This window comes from Neopelma chrysocephalum, unplaced genomic scaffold, assembly GCF_003984885.1.
Source record: "Neopelma chrysocephalum unplaced genomic scaffold, ASM398488v2 Primary Assembly neopelma1_59, whole genome shotgun sequence".
In the NCBI taxonomy this organism is placed as follows: Eukaryota; Metazoa; Chordata; class Aves; order Passeriformes; family Pipridae; genus Neopelma; species Neopelma chrysocephalum.
Genome location: NW_020897714.1, coordinates 9,848,752 through 9,871,877, shown reverse-complemented (window position 1 = coordinate 9,871,877; position 23,126 = coordinate 9,848,752). Strand labels below are relative to the sequence as shown.

The window sequence follows — 23,126 nt, the reverse complement described above, 5'->3', positions numbered from 1 at the left end:
TGACCCTTCTAAGAATCAAATAAATTTCTGAGTCCTTTTAGACTATAAAATTCAGATATTGGGTAGTTTTTTAATACTGGTTTTCTTTAAAATTTCTTAGAAACTAAGTTATCCTAACAATCTTAACACAATTTGGTAATAATGCACTGCATTAATGAAGTCCTTATTAACAGGAATGAGTCAAATGTCATTTCTAATCCCTGTTCCAATGATTGCTTAATATGAAATATTGAAGCATTCCTTGGAAGCAAACATTGGTCTGCTTTGCGGTAAGTGAATGTACTGACCAACTGAACTCACCACAATTCAACTAATACTCTCTTGCAGGACAAGTAGAGCAAAAAAGATAAACATTTTTTGCCTGTCCCTTCTGTTCCCTCTGTTTGCAGCTCCTAAAGTTTTAAATCTTCCAGGGCTGAAATTTAAGTTTGTTGGTGAAAAGAAAAAACGCATGACAGGTTAGAGATGAGCTTTATTGAGAACGTCCACGATAGCCATAGCACTAGAGCAGAGCAAGTCATCAAAAGAGACTGGTTCTGTACTGGCTCTGAGACTGGGGGAAATTAAATATTTGCTCCTCTTTATACCTTGTAGACAGATACAATCCTTGGAACGTAACCTCAAGGTGAGAGTCTCAAACTGGTATCTGGGCAATATTTAACATTGTTTGGTATTTAACTGAGGATTGGTGTTTGTATGCTCCATACCAGATGAATGTGGAAGACTGAATTCATCAATTCATTTCAACTTTTTGATTTGGAGCATTATCTTCTGATGTCAGAAAATTAATCCTGCTGATGATCACATCATTAATTTAGATTTTACAAAGAATGTATTTTGTTTCCCTAAAAGAATAATCAGCTTGTACAAAATAATTGTCATGGTAAAAAACCACCACGGAACACTGCCAGGAAAAATCAGGCAATTTAGATTTCTAGCAAGACTAGGTATAGAGAGGATGGCATTGAGAAAGTTGCCTAAACTCTATCTTCGCTTTTTAGATTTGTCATATGCACATACACCATAAAAAAATAAGCAGATGAAACGCATAGTTACTGCTGTTGGTATTAATTTCAGGGTTGCTTTTCAATTAAAACTTCTGATCACTATTTCAGTCGGAGCACAGATTCTGTTAGCAGAACATTAGGAAATGCTTTGTAATAAATCTAAATACTATATTCGGATTCCATTTAACATTAATATCAATTACATTATTTGATTTATAGGCTTGTGCAGGAAGGCCATCTTATCTCAAAAGTCTACCAAAGTCACTATTTTAAGTGGAAATTATTAGCTTGAGTCAATAATAATAAATAGGCCTTAGACATGATGCAAAAGTTTTAAAGCTGTACAGAATACAGAGAGCAGAGTAGAAATCCAGCTGGATGACTTTTGATGTTTGATACACTTAGTTTCTTCAGTGCTCAACAACCAAATACATTATAATAAATAAAAGTTCAAAGATACTGAAAAGTACTTCTGGAAATAAAAACAGACCAGAACTTTGAAGACAGAACCAGAATTAAATGAAGTGTACCACATGTAGAATTTGTAGAAAAAACAAGATCTGAAAACAAAGTCAGTTATTTGCTCAAGTAAGGCTTGGGATCCACTTACACAAAATGTAATTAAATTATAGTTAGTTAAAAGAAAAGTTGCTCTATCCAGAAGTTGAAATAGGATGAGAAAAGCCAAAGAAAATGACATTTTTCAAGTTCATATAGCAAAATCTTTCGAAGAACGAAACTAAAGTTCTATCATTTCTTAATTTCTACTCGAGGGCAGAAATACATGGTCTAAAGTGACTCAAAAGATAAATATTTATCAAGAAAGAAAAGAGCCTAATTTCATATCTGTTGGGAGATGAATCAAAACAAATCCTTTCATGAAATGAGTGTTTCCTGCAAAAGTGCATTATGAGCTGGATTCTCTCTTAAAAACGTCAACTATATGTACTATGTATGGCTATACCCTGCTCTCAGGGTCTGCTATCACTTATTCTAAAGTGGCATAGAAAGAGGCATTTTGATGATAAGCACCAAGTAAATTTGTCCCCCCAGTTAGTACTAACACATAGACTAAAGAGAAAAAAAAAAGGCAGGCCATGCAAAAAAACCCCAAACAAAACAAACCAAACAAAAGAACCCCAAAAAACCCCAAACAAAGAAACAAACAAACAAAAAAACCAGTGCCAGCTGGGCTGCTAAAAATATTTCCTGAAAATAGTCTGGGAGTTGGAACTACTGGGAGCAGGTTAGGGAGCGTTCACTACTCACCTACACAGATTTAAGAGATGCAACACAAAGAGAAGTAAGGTACACACACCTCTTAGGAACAGCTACTTTACTAATAAGAAAATAAGAAAAGAAAAGAAACAGTCTAAATAAATTCAATTAAATTTGAACACAAAGAAACCCCTCCCAAAGCCTTAGTTATCTCTACTATGGTATTTTCTGATTGTCCCATTCACAAAGATCGTCCAACAGAGATTACAGTTTCAGGATGTCAGAACAAGAATTAATCTTATCTCCTACAAAAAAGGAGAAGATCAAAGTTTATTTCTCCGTAACCTATAGCAGGTCTTGCCTAAGTGCAGCAATTAAAAATCTTGTAGCATTAGAAGCTAACTTCAGTCTAGTTTAAAAATTATTGTTAGAAAAATTAAAGTTAATACCTCCTTAACAGCACTAAGTTGAATTCTTTATCTAATAAGTAAGACTCAGTAAATTAGTATGTTCCATTTTTGGTACTGTACCACGGCTTCTTTCTTCCCTTCTATTGTTTTGCTACTGCTTATGGTTTGCTAATGAAAACTGATCTCAGTGCTGAAGTGCATGAACAAAGATTGTGCAGTATAGTAAACTGGAAATCAGGAAGCAAAACCAGACTCATTATTCAGCTTTCTCCAAGGTCTCATCAAAGATGGAACGTGTTTCTGGGACTTAGCTGTACACAGATAATAGTCTCCTATATTTTTCAGTTTCCAAGACTGTAATGGGAATAAGCTTTAGTGTATTCTTGACTTCATTTTTTAATACAAAATCCTCTACTGCAGAAAATGTTGCTTGATTCTTTTCCAGTGGGATTTAATAAATTATCCTTAATATCCCTAATGTTTTAACTATTTTTTGTTTAATTCATATTCTTCTATTGTTAGGATGTAAAAGTAATTAAAACTTTCTTTGGACCAAAAAATATTTTAATGTAAAAAATTAGAAAGCCTTTCTTTATCATTTTTTTAGTGGTAACTAATCACAGTACCTTAGTACATTCCTGTATTTGCACATAAACCACTAACTTTCATGTAAAATAGGTATCCAACTTGTATTACACAATTTTACATTTAAATACCTGTAAATAAACATAACAATAACATTTGTTTTGATATATGAAATACTGGCAAATGCCACTTTCTTTCTCCCTGACTCAATATTTAGAAAGTATTGCAGGATATTATGGGTTTATCTCAGAAGAAACTGAGTCATGATTTCTTGTGACTACTAAAATCAGAACAGCAGAAGTAGAACACGAGAAGTGATGCATCAGTTTGTTATCTATATTCAGAGACAGAAACTTGTTTATCCATTTAACTGTAGTTGCTGAAATGGAAATTTTTTGTAAGCATTTCTTAACCTTCACTGGTTACACAACTGATGCTCTTTTTCTTTTTTTTTCAGATTTGAATTATAGTGCATCACTGTATTTTAATGCATACATATTTTCATAGCATACTTGACATCAATTACTAAGTAAATCTTGCTAATGGCCCAAATCAATGTAACTTCAAAATTCCAACTTACTTCTTTTGGGTTTCTTCAGACTAGCAGGATTTAGAAAAAGAATGTAGCCCAAACCAACGGACCTGTAACAAAGGCAACACAAATTTTTATCTGCAAGTAGAAGACAGGCTTGACATTACCAAGATATCATGTGAAATACTGCAATCATAAGGGTTTTACTGAATAGCACTGAGGACCTAGCATGTGTGCCTTCAAACTATATGCTTCAGTCAAAGTACCTTTAGAATTCAGATTTATGACTAAAGGCTACCTTTCAGTGAAGGCAAAAGATAGTCACACGTGGTATTTTCAATAAACATACAAAGCCCCTGAAAACTAGGATTCTACTTTGACAGAATTTGTTTACTTTTTGAAAGTACTTTCCAGTAAATGGGAAGATTTTGGCTCTGACTCTCCTCGTATGTTTTTGGCTACTTCACTGCTAAGAGAATCAGCAAATCTCTGAAGAAGATCTGATTTACAAGGTCATTTACAAGCTTATTCACAAGGTCAATTACCAGGTTATTACACGATTGGTGGCCACACTGCTTCCAGCAATGCAGCTTTTCTGAACCTGCTGCGCATCCACCAAACATCCTGGCAGATTTTCCCTATCCCAGTGAGACTGCTCTGTTGACATTGTTCAAAATCAATTGAACCTTCAAAAGTTCATTTGAACAAAACACAAAGCTCTATAAACTGGCTTTTTAAAAAACGCTTTACTTAAGAATATTTGTTATTCATTTTACAGTCAAATCACTAAAATATGACTCTTACGAATAGCATAAATAATTTTCTTATGACCCTTGATATAATTAACTCTCTTTTTAAACATATATTTTCTGAAGCAGGGGAGTAATTTTTAAACTATCTATATACAGCTACTTCTTGTACAGTGGGAATATTTCTTAATTGAAATTACTTATTTTTATTCACTGATTTTCCTAAGTGATTCTTTCCTCAGATCATCTACCACTTCTTGTATGACAACAGTGGTCCAGTAAGAATGTTGGTGTCATGGGTTCCAAACCAAGTATTTCACAACCTGCCTTTAGCATACATGCACAGCTTCTGTTCTCTGAGATATAAGTAGACATCACTACCATCAAAAAAGAAAAGACCAATGGTTACTGACATCAATAGATACAAAGCAGAGATTTCTTTGGAATTTCATTAATTTCTCCTTAGTTCCATTGTGAGTAGAAAAATTCTACCTTCTAAAATTCATTGAAGGCAAAAGTCATGACAACTTCATTCTTTGTATAAGTTTTAACGTCTTAAATGCAAGTTACATATACAATATGCACATGGAATACAGTTCTGCTCAGAATAAAAAGGTAATTTGGACTTCATTCAGTTCACTAGCCAGCATTTCAAGGATCAGTCTACTGGAAAAGATTTCACCAAAATTTTTCACAGAGGGCAGTATCTCATACTAATTTTTTAATACATTTGACCTTAAAAGCTAAGAACTTTTATTTTAGTCATGTAAAAGTGCAAAAAGAAAGAAAACCAAAGGTCACATCTTCAGTGTTTGCTTCTGATCATTCAAAAGAAGCCTAGTGTTTATTCTAACCACCTGAGATCTCATAGACCTACCAGAAAAATGATCTGTTATGAAATCAGAAGTGTTGACCTCTACAAATCCAAAATAAAAGCTGAATCTTCAGTAAGGTCAAATAAACATAGTGATTATAGAGATCCTTTGAAGAGTTTAACATTTTGCATACTGTTCTAAAATATGTACTACTAGCAACACTAATTATGAACGGGCTAACTGTAACAAATTATGAACCAACACATTTTCAGGAGTCATCATTCAGGTCTCTTTGGAAAGTATTCCTCAGATGCTCAGTCTATTGGAAGGTTTCATTTCTGAGATGTATCTTTACATATACAGGAAACTATTTATAATATTATTAAAAGTTTTACAAATATTCTTTATTTTATATATTGCTGTCAGCAAAGACCACACATGCTGAAGCACAGGTTTACAGAACTTGTGATTAGTCTCATCAAAATTATATTCCCTTTCCTTATTATATTACACCCTTATCTTCTATATTATAAATACAAATGTTTTTAAAATTTCATGAAAAATTTAATCTTTGAGCAGGATTTTATTTCAAAATTAAATGAATTCATTGCTGACTGTAACTCTCAAGTATCTGCATTGTCAGATTGTTATAAAACATGAACTTCTCATGGGGATAATGTGTTTTTTCTTTTGTATAACTCATTAGAGATTAAAAAGTCCAAACAAACACTGTGATTTAACAGCAGAACAGTTTCTATGTATTTGAGAGTTATGAAAGAGGAGACTTAACCCCAGGACCTCCTCTCCTTTCAAGTCCTCTTGCTCTAGATCCCACACAATTTCCTTCCTCATCTGATTTCACTTATCTCTCTGATATGCTTACACAAGTTACTTGAAAATATATGTGAAAAATTGTATCATTAAGGGAGTTCTTCTATTTCGATAGTATCATTTCCAACCATAATTGCTCAAGAGGAATAAAATAACTGAAGTGTAAGCAGAAGCACAATTTCCATATTAATATTTTCAATTTGTTTACATAGTAAAAAATGAGGTATCTGTGAGAATAGCTGTGATCATGACTTAAGAAATCTTTTTTGGAAATAGTATTTGAATAGGGAATACAGTGAAAACTCTACATTCATTATACAAAATTCCACTTAATCAAACTTAATCAAAGTAATCTCTTGCACAATACTTATCTACTGAAATATTAAGACGATATTTTTTGTTGTTTACTTACTAATTTGAGTAATATCGCAGGCTGAGAAATACCATAATCAATACTGTTACATGGCTCTCATTCTCTTATTGTGAGAAAAAGACAGGCTATGAATCAGTAATGCATTATTTGATTGGAAACTGCCACCTTCAGCACAGTGTTAGATTCCTTTCATTTACTGTGGAACGAAAACATTGGCGCAATCAATTATTAGGGTGCAGCTAGTACACTGCAAAACAGTATCTTCCATCATGCTTAATTTCCTACTTTAGTCATACAATAGCTTATCCATGTGGACAGTACAAACCTTTCTGAAAATTTCAAACCTCCACAGGATCTGATCCAATGTGCTTTTTGCCTTAAAAGAAAAGGATGCAGAAAGGAAAGAAAATTATAATCTAACAGTGCTGTGAAAAATAACATACACAGGCACAGACTCTTATAAGAAACTCATTAAAATGTATGAATAACAATGTGGTGAAACAGTCAGAAAACTTTTACACATATATACATTATAGAACATACACATATTTGTCAAGTAGACAAAATTATATACTAATATGTAATATGTATGTGCATATAAATATTGCATATACATATATAATACATAGGTATACACCTATATGTATAATTTCCCTTCATCTTTACCCCTCTATGTTTTTTTTCATTATATTCCTTTAGAATTACACTCCACTATTTTGGGAGTGAAAATGACCCAGTAGATTTGTAAGAGTTGCTTTTGCCAGATACTTACTTGCCCTATCATTATTATCCTTGTATTACCTTTTTTTTTTCATTGCTGCTAATCTTAATGAATTATTTTCAAGTACTTTGGCTGCCCATATCCAATCTATCTCACTATCCCATGTTTTCCTATAATTATAGAAGAATGCATGATCTTTTTCATAGGTCTGATAAATTTTTACTGGATTGTTTGAGTGTGCATGTCTTCTACATGAAGAGATAACTTACAAGCATTTATTTGAACAGACATTTTCCCCTAAAAGAAAATTAAAACAAAACAGCCTTTCTTTGCCAGATTCATATTACAGAACAAAGAAACAAAAAAACCCCTACTCTGGAATACAAGTGACTAGCCTCCTCTATCCTACACTTGGGATGAATTTAATCAAGATTCTTTTCTTGTATGAGACATATCTGGGGTCTGAGTTCAAAACAGACTAATTAAGCACTTAGCTGTCTTAGGTCAGAACTCTGAGACATTTAAAAAGCAAATCCTTATAGTCATCTGTTAGATTGCTTAAAACTGTCTTTTTTTTTTTCTTTAAAAAATAAATCATTCCAGATAGGAAAAAAAGTTCCACTCAAGCTCTTCTCTGTGAATATAGGAGACAATTAAATAAAAACAACAAAACTGTCATTTTCAATAAAGATGAGATAAAGCAGCATAAAAGACAACTCAAGTTCTCAGATGTAATGTGAACAGGTCCAGTGCCAGGGGAATTCCCCTGACTCCTAACAGCTTGTGTCCTCATGAAGATCTAAACTAAATCCCTATTGCTCTCAATGGAATATATTCTCAGGCAAAGAGTATGAGAAGCACGCCTTAAAATGTAGCCCCTGTGCATACTTGAGGACAGTCTCAAATCAAGAACCTAGTTTTAAACCCAAAACTTCTGGATACAAAGCAGATATATTTGATATAGCTGACATAGCTGATTGCTAGACACACAAAAATCAAACAAAAAACCAAACGAACAACAACAACAACAACAAAATAAAATCCCAAACCCCCTAAACCACAATAAAATTAAATGCCTTTTTCTTGATTTACGTTTTGTGTAAGGCTATATCTTCCCAATGCACTTTAAGAATGTCAAAGGGAGTAAGTCTCCATAGAAACACAAGCTGAAGTGCTTCCATCTCCTGAAGACTGAGAACTGACCACTTCAGTGCCTTAATGGCTTGGGAACACACATACATACCCCATAAGATCTTGACAAGCAGAAGCTTAGAGTGCTGTTGAAGTGAGTCCAGTGTGCACAAGGAAAGCCTCAGCATGATATGACAGCTGAGCAGGGTTACTGAGGACCTGCACCTCATCCTTGCATCTCTCATGTGGCAGTCAAACATTAAAGAACCTCATGGGTCTGGCACATGAATTTACAGAACTGTTCAGAAACAGGTGAAACCATACATCATCTAGGAAATAAAAGGTTTGAAGGCCACTAAGACTTCCTGGAAAGACTGTAGGTAAGAGAAGAATAAATAGCATGATCCTTAAGGAAAAAAGTGGGAAAAGCTACAATATCATAGTAAACAGAAAAAAATTCTCTTGTGACTGTTAAAGTAACTGCCTACACCGGCTTTGTGTAAGATAAATCTGAGAAAGAGTTATATTTACTTTTAAGAATTTGCTGAATAGAAATGGATGACAAACTACCTGTATCCTTTTTTTTCAAATACAGACACATGAGGGTTTGGCTACAGCACAGCAAGTAGAGGCACAGGGTGTCTACCTGTCCCCAGAGGGAATCAGATCTGGAAAAGAGGTGTTTCTACACTGAGAAGGCACTGAGGGATGAATATTAGCACATGCTAAAGGTTTTGGATTAAACCTTTGCTGCTCAGGAAGAATATCTTAAATTAGGCACAGCATTTTATTTTTAAGTGTACATTCTCTTTGGGATTGTCATTCCTGAGTTGTGAATTCAGACTCACTTTCACTGCTCTTTTTTTTTTCAACATGTAAAAGATGTAGCTGACATAAGTTTTGTTTAAATTGAAATTTAACAAATTACTTCAGCAACCATTTTACCCCATATTTCCTGAATAGCAGAATACAACAGGTTCTACTACTGCATTGTAATTCTTTATTACCTTAACTGGTTAAAATGTTTCTAGGAAAGAATTCTGTGACCTATGATTTACTTTTTGTATACATATAAAGTCAGAACTATATATAATATTAAAAATCAATAATAATAATTATCATCATCCAGTAAAAATAATACATGTTCAATTTCTTTTTAATTTACAATCAGTTTTTCATTTTGACTACTACTACTATGTTATCATTATGCAGAATAAATATATTTTATTATATAAATGTTTGTAGCAAACTGGCCTACCAGGTAGAGGGCATGGAAGCAAGAAAAGAAAAGGGAGAAATCTGCATATTCTTCTCTAACTTCATATTACCCTCAATAATGATTCACTCCAATGTTTTGTAAGGCTTTCACTACCATCTCCAAGAGATATAAATCAGTCATTATTTGCGCCTTCACAAAAACAGAATTCTACTGCAAATTTTCAGTTAACTTCATGTACTGTCCCATGAACTGCACCAGTAACTTGGCACGCACAACTCTGTGGAACTTTCACATCAAAGGATTTGTCTTAACATCGAGTTGGCTCTTTGAAAGGTCCTTTATTTAATCTATAATAGAAGTTTCTTGATGTGAAAGAGTAAGATGGCAAAATAATTGAGGAAGACAATAAATGAGCAAGTTTAGAAAATTTTTCACTGCTGCATTAAGATTTAAGTAAAATTATAACTGCTGAAAACAGGCAACTTTAATGTGATCTGATTTTGTATTGTTCCATGCAGAAAGATTTCACATGTCAAATACATCAGTTTGCAACAGTCGTTGTTTTCGCAGGAGTACTTCCAATTCAAACATATGCTCTGAAATAAACAGAAGATGGGATGCAAATTCCTATCATTTCATAGCTGAGAGTGTTTTAAGTAAGCACAAAATTAGAATGAACTTCCTGGATCACAAAATGTAGTTCTTTATTATTACAGGTAGCATTTCATGCATTCACTTTCAAAACTGTTCATAGCCTTAGTTTAAAATACCTTTCTTTTCCCTCCCCTCACCAGTCTCCTTTAGAGATAGTATCAAAATATATTGTTCCAGTAGACTGGGCCTTTTGCCTCATTTCCAGTCTGAGTATATTTATAATTGTTTTCTCTCTTTTTGCTCTTGTACAAACATTGGCTTTTAGCCTAAATGGTAATATTTCTGCCAGTTTTTATCCTCCTACTGAATATCTTAACAAAGACATGCCCTTTTGACTTGTTTAGCCTCAGATAACAAGCTCTAGCTCTTAGCAGAAGACACTTCTGCTTTACTTATTCACTTTATTTCTACTGGAGTTAACTTTTCAACACAGTTATCTCATTATCTGGCTAAATGAACTCACTAATTTATGATCATACTGTTATGTAGGATAGTCAGTACATTTCCACCTTATTTCTTTGCAAAATTCTAGCTTCCAACAGAAGTGTTGATACCAGTAGCAGGGTTGTGATGACCCACCCTTAAGGGGAAATGTGCATCACTTGATATTATCTATTATTGAATTTCATCCCATTTCTACTAATGCAGTTGTAACAAGAGATTTTTATACTATACCCTACCCTGTATTGACAATGCTTATATATTTATATTGTCACCAAATACAATCAGCATTTTTACTGTATTTCTACCAGAGCTGTGCCTGACATTATTAAAGAAGTTCGGTACTAAGTTATTTTAGGAACATCACTAGTAACTACAATGCTATCAGATACTGCAGAACTGTCTGCTGCTCTTTCCCTTTTGCAAAGCTTTTATCCAATAATTCCACCAATTCTTGTCATTTGTACTTTAACTATTAGTTTCTCCTGAGCTGAATTTTAGAAAGATGATATCAATTGTTTTCTTCATCTGTTAAATCAACTATAAAATAGCATCTCAATCTACGCAGATTGAGAATGTTATGGTATTTTACTTCCACCTTTCTCTATATTTAATTTATCCTTTTAATTGTCTTAGTATATCTGTGTATAAAATCCACCTTTTGTAGAATGAGACATGGATAACAGCCATTTAATTCCACTTAATTCAAAATAAATCCATCTGGGTTTGTTGTTTTTTTGGTTTTGTTTTTGTTTTTAATGAAAAACTAGTTTTGGTTTGTTTGGGTTTTTTTTTTTTTGTGTCATTATTTTTACAGCCATAACCTCTCAAATACTCCACTGTTTATCGAAACTCATTTTAATGAATGCCACCTTCTGCAGGTTCACAGCCTATCTACCTAAAAATTGGCTGGTCACCACACACACAAATTTCCAGGTCTTACCATATCCTTAGCATTTGTCCTCTAGTCTGCATCTGCAAAGTCAAAGTTTCCCAAGCATTTCTCTGTCCAAAAACATTACAGACAAAATCTTCATCTATATTTATACAATCAAAACTGGAGCTACAATAGATAATTGTTTATTCTATGTTACTCCAAACAAAACTTTTCTACTTTTTTTCTCTAATGATTTTGAAGTTAAGAATAATATTTTTTATGGCATGGGTCTGACCAAAAGTTAAATTAGCTTGCTGTGGAGTCTCTGTCTCTACTGCCAAAGGGTTAGGGAAAGAGTTTAGGAATCATGCAAATAATACGGTAGTTTTTCTCTTGGTACATCCTACTATGTTTTGGGAATTTGCACGTGAGTGTCTTCCTAAATCAAAAGTTGCATCGTATTTCATAGATCTTCACTTTCATGAATGTAGCTATTTGGTTCTTAGGATCTTTTAACCACAGCACCTTGCAATGAACAACAGCTTAATTTTGTGCTCTGTGAAGATCTTATTTTTACCAACAAAATTTTCATCCATTTAAGTCATCTAGACTGGTACTAAGAGAAATAAAGAAATGTCACTTCCTGTTCACCTTTACTGTAAATTGCATGATTCTTCCCTGGAAAATCCTTGCATAAGTAATGCATGACCTTTGTGATGCCTTTGCATGAATTTAGTTGCTGTTATCCTTCTGTGTACCTTTTTCAATTCTACACATGTATGCCTGGACTTAGGCCCCGTGGTATCTGTCATGGCAAAATGTCTCACTATGGCTCTGCTGAAGTAGTTGGCCAGCAGTCCTCTTCTCACTGGGACATGACTGCTGAAGAGTCTGAAGCAGGCAATATGTCAAAGGGGTCATGTGCCTCTGAATAGTACAATCACCTGCAAATGGGAATGCTGAGAACAATTATTTTCTTGCATTTAGTTAGAATTTCCCCTGCTGCAGTTTGTGTCCATTATCTTTAGCATTATTTGCTTCTGTGCAAATACCTCCATAGAGTTGAAGATGGCAGTAAGAAGCCCCTATAACCTTGTCTCTTCAGGCAAAACAGAATGAGTTGCTTCAGTCTCTCTTCACACATCACATGCTACAGCCCCCAAACACCTTGGGTACACCACAGAATTCCTTTTAAGAGCGACCACACCAAATGAAACCATAATCTATGTAACCCACTTTCAGATACTGAAGGTGAATGCTTAGAAAAAGTGAAAAGCAAGTTGAAGTGACACTGATCCAGTGTATACTCAAGCACCCAGTACTCTGTGGCATAAACACGCCTTGACACACTGATGGTACCTTTGTACCCAAAAGTCTTGGATTCATGTTTTTTATTCCTCTTAATGCTTTCCAGTCATGTTGTTCCTGCAATACTCCAAACATGGAGTATTCACAGCACTTTAACTGTTTGGTGCAATTCTACGTACAGGTGCTTCAGGATTTATGCATAGTCATGCTGAATTAAAACTAAAAATTTGTGAGTATGAGATTTGACAGTAACATTTAAAAGCAAATTACTAATTTTCCTTTAATTATGCAGTTGCAGATAAGCAATAAATCCTTAAAAAAACAGTCACAGGCCTGGAGGAATGTTAACAAGCAATATAATGAAGATTGTCATATTTCAGTAGAATTAAGAAGCTTTCTAAGACACTAGATGCTTTATTGCTAGTTCCAAACATACAATGAAAATGCCATTTTTATTTATTTCCTAGTTTAGATCATCACATTCTTCCATGATGATAAATTTCTCAGGCCAGAGAAATCTTCCAGTGGTGTTATCGAAAGCATTGCAATTTATCCTGACCCATATAGAACAGGGGTTGGATTGCTGCTTAAGATTTATAGTTACTGGCCCAAGCTGTACCAAAGCTGTTACTCGGACTATGAGGATGACATTCTGTAAATTGCTGAATGTAGCACAGAAATACAGAACAATGGCAGCTAATTTCATCCTTATCTGTAGATTGATATAAACATGATCTGGAAATCTTGTTCTAGTTTAGCCTGTTGACTGAACGCTCTGCTTCTCCTTTTAACAAGAGTTACCAAGAGGTCAAGTACAAAGACAACAGCCTTCATCTCTAAAGTGATAATGAACAGCAGATGAACAACAGTCTATACAGTTGCTGCCCCTGGAAGCAGAAACTCCTACCTTTTCAACATCCTGCCAGATCACGAGCAATAAAGAAATCCAATGTTAAGACACAACAGGAAAATTCATTCACACATGGTGTTACGCTTTCTATATTACACAACTATATTGATTCATTTATGTAAGTCTCTACTGTTAGCTGATCATTTGTGTGTTTTATGCAACTGCTTCACAACAGGTAATAACCTGAAGCAGTAACTTGGTCATCACTGCCTGTATGAATTTTTCTGCATTGCTGTTCCAAATAACACTAGTTTGAATAATAAACAATGAGCACTTTTCATAGTGAATGTTGAAATAATTGTGTTCCAGTTCTTTAGCAAAGTCTTACATTTGCAATTTATATACTTATATACCTTATTCATATGTATTTTAATCAAAAGCAGACAGCAGAACACTGAAGATGCTTATTAGTTATATATAAATACTTTAAAACCTTCAATTAGCTCCTCTTTTCACCTTTCTGTCCTGGAACACTTGCAGTGTAAGAAAGTATCACTGCCACAGAAACAAAAAAAGATATTAAAAAATTACAGAGACTGTGCTACTGAAATTCAATCTCACCTTCATTCCCTTTATATAATTTTATTTAATGCTGAACAAGAAACAGTATAGTAGTAAAAACAACCATGTAGCATGGTTTTTAGACTCCGAAGTTGCTTCACTTGCTCATCAGCTAGAAGGATGAGGACACCCAGATATGAAACAGCCTAGGATAACAGTATTTGTTATTTTGTTATTATCTTTTTAAAACAAAACCCCTTAGATGCTTTCTTGCATTTCAGTTGCTTTCTGCTTTATGTATTTTTTTCTTTTTCTACAGTCATTGTGTGTATTGTGTTTGTAAGCTCAAGGATTATCTGTCAATTTTGTACTCAGAATTTTTGAAAAAGCTGTTATTTAGGGGTAAAGGTCTTACAGTCAACAAAAAAAATCAAAAGATAAAAGGAAGTAAATGGAAAGAGGGTTCCTTTTTATCACAAGAGAAAACAGTGCAGATAATTAGAAAATCTTTGAAAAATTCTTTTCCAGCATTTTAATTTCTGAATCTATAACTTCAGTGGTGCTTTTATCATTGTGCAATACATATATTTTTTATTCCAATCTATATTTTTCATGTATGTTGATCAGAAGGAAAAAACTCCTAAAACTTAATTATGCTTCTTATTTTTGCTTTTCATGAATATTCTAGCCAATTAGCTGTTTTGCATTGTCTATTAAAACATCTGAAGGATTACCCCTGGGAAGATAAATTTAAACCTAAACACTTGTACTAAAACTTTGATTATATTCACCCAAGTAAGGGGCAGAAATACAGTATGACTTATACAAATAATACTCAGCATTACAGACCATACAGTTCATGAAAACTCTCTCATATAAATACATCTAAAGAAGTCCTACAGAATTCAGCTTATGTTTTTGCACAGTATTTGCATTTCATGAGATTTAAGCTTTCACATACCTTTCCATTTTCTTTATGTATTTGTTTGTAGCTATTTATTGTGGAAAACTGATAAATGTTTGGAGTTGAAGAAAGCCCAGCATTCCAGATCTGTTTAAAACTTACTCAAGGGGGCAGGAAGGGTATTCAGAAGCTCTCTTTGAACTCCTTTTATCAACAGAGAAAGTACTATATCTTGCAAACTGACATATTCATCCATAATCACTGATATTTTTGTAGATGAAATGAGCAGTCCACCCAAACAAATAAGCAAGCCTTGATTATTCACCCTGAGACTGAGAAGCGATAACAACTAATTCCCCAATCTGTAAGCTCCAGCTGTCAGAATCTCATTTGAGTTCTTGGTACTGGGCAGTCGGTGCTATAGACTGATGCTCACGTACAACAGAAGTGTAGGACTGGGTTAAAAATTGTAAAGGTGAATGCATGTTCAAGATGGTATTTTAAAAATCAAGATTTATGACTTCTACTTTTGGTAAGACATCCTGTAATTGTTGTACTTTCCTCCTCCACCTACTCTCATTGTGCATAGATGAATACACATATAATTAAAAATACCTTGCTATGTCTATTTAAAAAGGCAATACCTTGATAATTACATGTAAGGAACAAACATATATGCTAAATAGGTGTAGGATATCTGAACAGCGTGCTTTACTGCAGTGCTCACTTCTGCTCTATACGGAATCCTTCAAGGTTTCACATTCCCAACAGTTACCATGTAGAAAAGACAAAGAATTCATAGCCTCATATAAAGCTTTTGAGTTGTATCACCCTCTAAAACTATATCAAATACATCAATTTGCCTGCTACATTGACCTACCAGTAACTAAAATTTTGCCAAGTATATATACGTTTGCCAAGGTCTAGTCTGGCATGCAAAGCCCCACCAATCCCACGTTTCGATTTTCCTCTGTTTCTGTCCACATCTGCAAAAGGCTGAGTTCACCCAAGTAAGCATGTAACCTCTAAACTCACTGTAAAGAAAGTCAGTGCTTCTGTATGAATGTTTAGCAAAAGACATTTACAGTTCTGTAAGCACTGGTGAGGACACAAGCTGAACAGGGACTTTTTACTCACTTTTATTGTATCTTTCTTATACTGGTAAAGATGTAGCAGCTAACAGTTGTTTGCATTATGCTAGAGTAATAACATTATATTAACATTTTATTTTAAACATAAGTCCTTAGTTCAGAGTAAATGGTATCCATAAAGTCCAATTCTCCTTCCAGCAGTCTTTTAAAGTATGACTGCCAGGGAAGGTTAAATGTGTTTTTCCAGGATGATTTCCTAGGCCAAGAAAGTTATATAGCTTTTTATGTCATTCCTGTACCAGGATAATTATGCAGAAAGTTCTGTGATTTTTTTTCTTTTTTTTTTTCCAGTTTTGGTTTGGTTTTGTTACTCTTGTTTTTTGTGAGTTGATGTGTGTTTGACTTCTTCTTGCTGTTCATGAGAGACATATAACACACATGCAGAATCTCTAATTTGTAGACAGGCACTAGACCATAGGGAGCAGTTTTTTTCTAAGTATATTAGCTGCATTACTAGTTACTCAATGCTATAAAAATAATGTCATATCCATCTAGGATTATTTAAAAAAAAAAGTATTATAATGGATGTAACATAGTAAGCTATGTTATTTTGATCTCAAGCAGGAATATCTTACCTTTTTGTAAACTAGGTTGGAGGTTTGCGGGCAGGTTCTTCTTGCTCAGTTGGAACACTACACATAATGTTACATTTTTGAAGGGAGAGGAAGTGAGGTGAAGGATGGGTGGAAGGTGTTTTCCAGCCTTTCCATTCTCATGCTTTCTGTCTAAGCAAAGCAGGATTCCTAGGCTGAAAGTCAAAGCATAGTTTTGCTTACACAGTAGCAGCTGAAGCAGTACTTTACAGGAGTAGCAGGTTCTGCTGCACTTCAGACATTGTGCCAGGCAGAGGTGGATTCCAGAACTTTCAAGAAAAAGCCCAGCCATGTACACTTAGGTAAACTGGGACCCTTCCTGGAGCTTTTGTGCAATCCAAAGTTTGCAAGAGCCTGGGGCAGGCTGCTAACTTCCCAGAATTGTTTTGATCTTCATTGAGTCTTTCCAAAAGAAACTTCAGGAAGGAACAGATGCCTGCATGTTCAGCACAAAGTTCCATACTCTGGAAAGAAGGTATGTAAGCAGCTTTAAATCTACAAAGCACAGCTAGGTCTTGCAAAAACCTCATCTGACAAGAGAGAAGCAGATGGCTGAATGACTGGGACTGAAGAGCTGCTCTCAGTGCCCCTTGGTCTTGGATTGACCAACAGCTGCAAGGAAAGAAAAGCTGCTGAGAACCTACACGTATAGTGCCAAAATGTTTCAGGAGCTTTTGCTTTGTGAGTGCTTACTCCTCTTTCAGCAAACTAACTTTTCTCACAGGTCAGCGCTTTGCTTTGAAATCCCATTAAACATGAGGTTGCATATCCCCCAAGCCTATGGTTCAGCCAGCTGTGCTAAATGAAGGTTAAGTAACACACCTTACTGTTGTCTGCAATTTAAACACATTTAGGGGGAACTCAGTAACCATACTGTTGTAACTCCCAGAAAACAAAGAACATGTGCATCTGTTGCATCCCACGGGCACAGAACAAACCTGTGCCCCCTTCAGAGTGGGATCTTCCAAACTTGTCTGCTTCATGCCAGAGAGCCAGTGGGGAATGACAAGCTGGATGAGAAGTCTCTGTGGGTTTTACAGCTATGCAGGTATTATTTCCCAGGTTGAAGCCAAGATCCACTTACCTAAGATTTTAACATGTAATTTTCCTTTTAAATATACAGAAATTACTGTTAGGTTCCAAGAATAAGGTGCAGTTCAACAAGTCTCCACAGCTGAGCATAAATCTAAAACTTCCTACTTCTTTCAGCTAAAGGCTCTGGCAGCACAGGTGTTGCATGTTTTCTTTTCTTTATATGAAATCCTCCATTCATTGCAATCTTCCTCTATGCCTACTCCTAGCTTGACTTTATCTCTTCCAGTATTGCCTAATCAAGTGTACAAACTGCACTGCACAATGCAACGAATTTCTGTCCCACTTAATCCTTTGACTCCAATCTCCAACACTTTGTACATGCCTTTTTGTAGGAAAACATTTCCCAGCCTTCACAAGACAAGACTACTTCACTGGCAGCTGATAAAAAACAATAGACAATTAAAAAAAAAAGAGATCTGATCAATCATGTTTTTAACCAGTTGTAATGCAAAGGATAATATTTTGAAAATAAAGAATACTTGCAATACTTAGAAAATTAAGTCCTAGGATGTTTCATGGACAAAAGAGACAAAAAAATTCTATACTCAAAGATTAACCTACACTTGCATGTTGTCCTTCTGCAATTGCAGTACTAAGTACTAAAGTGTCCCAAATATATGCATGCATATCAAATTAATCCATATGTTTATACAAGTTTCTCTCTCTTTATGCATATACTCACCTGCAAAAGATCCAAAATCTAATCTGACAAATGCATGAGTCTGTACTGAAATTGCATGCACAAACGTGTGTAACACCTAAAATGCTTAGTGCAGCTGTACAGGTAAGTTTGAATAATTTTGTGTATGTATGCAAAGATGATAGAAGACATCTCTTCAGGTTTTTTCAGCAACCACAGCAATTGCATTTTATGGTAAGAGGGGTACAAGTTGTTTTAGTATGCCTGTCCCCACTCTCAAAAATTCCTAATTCTTGTGTATTAGTGAAACTGGGAGTTCTGAAAAGGGATGATATTTATGGTGTTCTTGCACATGATGATGGCAGGGAAAGGAGAAAGGATAAATTGAACTGGAAGGGGAGAAACACCTGTTGATTATTCTGTTTTACCTGCAAGCAGACAAAAATGAATTTATTCTCTGATAATTTTCCTATGTACAAATGCTATTTTGATTATTTTCACAAGTTATGCCAATTCCATTTACTGAACAGTTTTTCTCATGACAGCTTAATTTTAAAATGGCTGACACATCCTAACAGGCTAAATACAACTCAGCACACTGATGTTAGCAAAAATACTTGGTTTCACTAAAATTTCTCTGACAGAGACAAAGGGGAAATAGTACTTGGTAACAGACTGAAAGACATCCAGCATCCTTCCTTTTACATTCACCTGGTGACTTTAAGTAAACCTGATGGCACTTCTTAGTGTCAATAAATCTAACAGTTCTGGCTAGTCCCTAAAAAGCCACTTGGATGGTCAAGATGAGAGCAGCATAACAGAGGCTCAGATGCAGAAATCAAGAATGTGTCTTTCCTCCCCCCTTCAATTCACAGACCAAATAAAAATGGTGTGGCAGTAGGATTCTAGGAGCTCTTAATATAGAAGAGGGAAGAATCCTGACCTCCTCTATCAGAAAGTACCTTTTCATATTACTTAGTTCCTACATTTTCAAATGAACGTTCCTTCATATTGAGCAGAACAATGACTAATCATTTTGCAAAACAAAGGTTTGCAGGAAGACTTAATATGCAAGTTAAAGTTTCTATAAAGGTCAACATAGCAGCTATTTTAGTTACAAGTATTTGAGTTATTCACAGACAAGTGATTTTCAAGGTGTGGTCAATAGATTCCTGTGAGCACTTCACTACAAGTAGCACGTCAATTTTTTGTATGATGAACAGTTGCTCACCATGCACTTGTTCCTGTCAGCTGCTTGTAAATCATGTTTTGTAAAACCCACTTTTCTCCCCCCGGTTATTACCATGCAAGCAATTGTTGTGCTAACATTATGAATGACACATAACAAAGAAAAGGTCCATGCAAGGAAAGCCTTTAACTATTTCAGACCCTCCCTCCCACAGAGATAATTATTACATCTTACAGCTGGATTACTGCTTGAAGCAGAAAGCTGAGCAGGTATCCAAAGGATAAAGTTTCAGGAGTAGAGTTGTTAAGGAATACTTCCACATTGTGAAATAAGACAAAACATAAAGAGTAAGTCAGATTTAATGATTAATGAAACTACTAATGAACCCAGCTCTTACACTTCTTTCTCAGAATTAAGGAAAACATTGGGTTTAGGTAATCGGTGGTATATCTGAAAAAAAACATATCCATTGCAAAAGAATAAAAGCAACACTGAAATTGCAAAGATTTTCATTTCATGTAAGAAATTAAAATGATGCATCAGTGAAAAAGTGTAAATGGGAATATTTTAGTAGTCAAAATAAATATTTAATAAAAACCACGCACCCAAGACAAAGTATCAAAACAACAGAACTTAGTATTTGAAAGGACACTACCTACATTGTCTTGTGTTAAACATTGCTAAATTCAGTTGGCTTAACTATTATCACACTTCCTTCAGCAATCATTGCTTCTATTAGTGTTGTAAAAAGTCATGAGAATAGAAATACTGTTCCAATGACAGAAATAGTAAAACCAGATAAAACAAGGAAGAATTTACTACACCAAGGAGTCAATCCACAGCCATTGATACAAAGTCAACAAGGACTACTGCATAGCATACCAGTTACTGTACCAAAGTGCATTTATCAGAATTCAATGAACTGGAGAAAAAGTGACAAACCCATCCTTTTTAGTATAATTTTACATGATTGACAGTTGAAGAAAAAAACCACATTTCTTTTAAAAGAAAAAGCATAGTCTAAAGATGTTAAGAGCACCATAAGATTTCTTATCAGGTAAAAGATTAAAACCCCTTAGCATTGTAAGTAAAGAACATTTAAAAAGTTATTACATCATTCCATATTTAGAACGCAATTGAAAGTTTTAGTGTGTTGTTGCATCTTCCTATACTACAGCCAGTGGCATTTTGATGACTTTTTGTTAAGTTCTGGAAACAAATAATGGAAAGAAAAACTGTTTTTCTTGTATAACAGAGGTCTAGAAAAATTTCAACTGATGATGTGTAAACCGAAATGTTGATAATGTTAGTACAAAGAGATCTGTATGGGGGAAAGAAGCAGTGTCTGGCTTATCCTGTCAATTCTCCATTCAGCTCTTCCACTGATTCTTTGAAAGTAGCATTACTTAATATCCCTGACTACCAATGATTTTTATGAGTGCTATTTCCTCACTTTTAGAGTTCTGCATTGAAGATTATTCTCAACCTTTTATCCTTCAATTCCCACCCATCCCTCCATCATATTTAAAAGTTGCGGTTTTCTCACATAGAGAAAAAAGACATTGTAATGTCTTTTACTGCTTGATAACTGATATGCAGTCAACATTATTTCTATTTTCAAAGCACTGAGAACACTTTCCAATTGGCTTGCAAATTAAACAATAATTGAAAATAGTATTCTCCCCTTATTCTTTTGTGACATGATAAAGTCTATTCACCATTTAATATACGTTCAATCTCTTCGAGTCTTTTCAAAGCAGCAACTCTCTTTTTCTCAATGTCTTTGATTTCTTTTGTAGATTTTTTGGGAGTCTCTTTGTCCACACTGGTTTTCTCTGTTAGTTTCTTAATTTTTGAGTGTTCTTTTTTGTTATCAACTGTTGATTGGGTGGTTGTCTTCTCATTTTTTACTTCTTTCAAATTCTGAAATGAATTTTTTTTTTCTTCTGCCGCTGCAGTTCCCTCTGATGGAAGTGACGACTGTTCCATAGCACTGAGCGATGCAATTTTACTTCTAACTATGTTTAGATGACGCTGAATATACTCTTCATGAGGTGCCAGTGCTAGTGTTTCAACCAGACATTTTTCTGCCTTTATTAAGTCTTGTTCTTCAAAATAAACCACACAAAGATTATGTTTTCCTTGTACATTGTTGGGATCCAATTCCAAAATTTTTTCAAAACACATTTTTGCTCCAACAATATCCTTCTTTTGGTTCATAAGGATATCTCCTTTCAAAATCAGACCTTTGGTATGATCAGGGTAGTATCTCAGTAGGTCTTCCAAGACAGGCAAAGCCATCAATTCTTTTGCTGTCTGAGAATAAAGCAGTGCCAAATTGAACAAAGCACTTCGGAAGTTTGGCTGTAACCTTATGGCTTTCTTCATCCATGCCTCTGCTTCTGTATCTTTTTTATCATCCATTGCCAGCATACCCAAATTGAAGTATCCATTTGCATCCTGTGGTTCTTCTTTCACATAATGTAACAGTCTTTGTTTAGCTTCAGGTCTAAGCCGAGCATCACCTAAATGACGGAAAAAACATTTAATTCTAGATTTATTCTGAAGGATTTTTAGACCAGGTCTGTGAAAGGTTAATCTTTATACAATATAAAATGCAACTGTAAAAGGGTTTAAAATGCTACTTTTTATCACTGCTGTGTAACAGCAAAATAAGTGACATCTACCTTCTTTACAGAATGAAACTATGTACAGTTGATTTGTAGCCAAAGTCAGCATCATTACTCTATTAGCCGTTGAATAGTATTTAGGTTTGGTATAACAGACACAAAAGGTGTCTCTACAAGTTTAAGAAAAGCTATTTTCATGCAGAGTTTAGCAAATGGAATGCAGAGCAGATGTCAGTTCTGACAAACCAGCTCTTACAGAGCCAAACTTTGAGCAGAAGATCTAATTTTATGAAAGACAGACTGAAAAAATTTAGACAGAGATCACATAGGGTGACTTCTAATGTAACCAGGCTAAAATATCTTCTAAACCCAAAGCAATAACATCTGTAACTCCCATATTTTAATTTGCATCAAAGTTTGAAAAAGATATGGTAAAACAATTTTATCAGGATATACCAGGATTGGCTAGATGAGCTTGTGGCCTGCACTATTTTACTGAATAATCCAGTGAACATATTTTAGTGAAGAATTTCAGTCCCGGACTTACTGAAGGATCGGGAGCTGCTTTCAACTGCCCTCTTTCAACCTTCTGAAACAGTGCTGCACCTTTCAGTATGAAAAATTGAATACTAGATTGTTAAT

At 34.7% G+C, this 23,126-nt stretch overlaps 1 protein-coding gene across 3 annotated transcripts in view; it reads right to left on the bottom strand.

Annotated features, from left to right (window-relative positions):
* Window positions 1-14,337: 14,337 nt before the first annotated feature.
* Window positions 14,338-23,126, bottom strand: part of TMTC3 (transmembrane and tetratricopeptide repeat containing 3) — a 36,100-nt gene continuing 27,311 nt past the window's right edge. For 2 of the 3 annotated variants that reach the window (XM_027679843.1, XM_027679842.1), the window contains exon 15: window positions 18,435-22,379. In XM_027679843.1, coding sequence (XP_027535644.1) covers window positions 21,565-22,379 — 815 coding nt within the window. In that variant the 3' untranslated portion in view covers window positions 18,435-21,564. Of the gene's footprint in view, window positions 17,086-18,434; window positions 22,380-23,126 lie in introns of those variants that run through there. The other variant, XM_027679844.1, reaches the window with a different exon arrangement.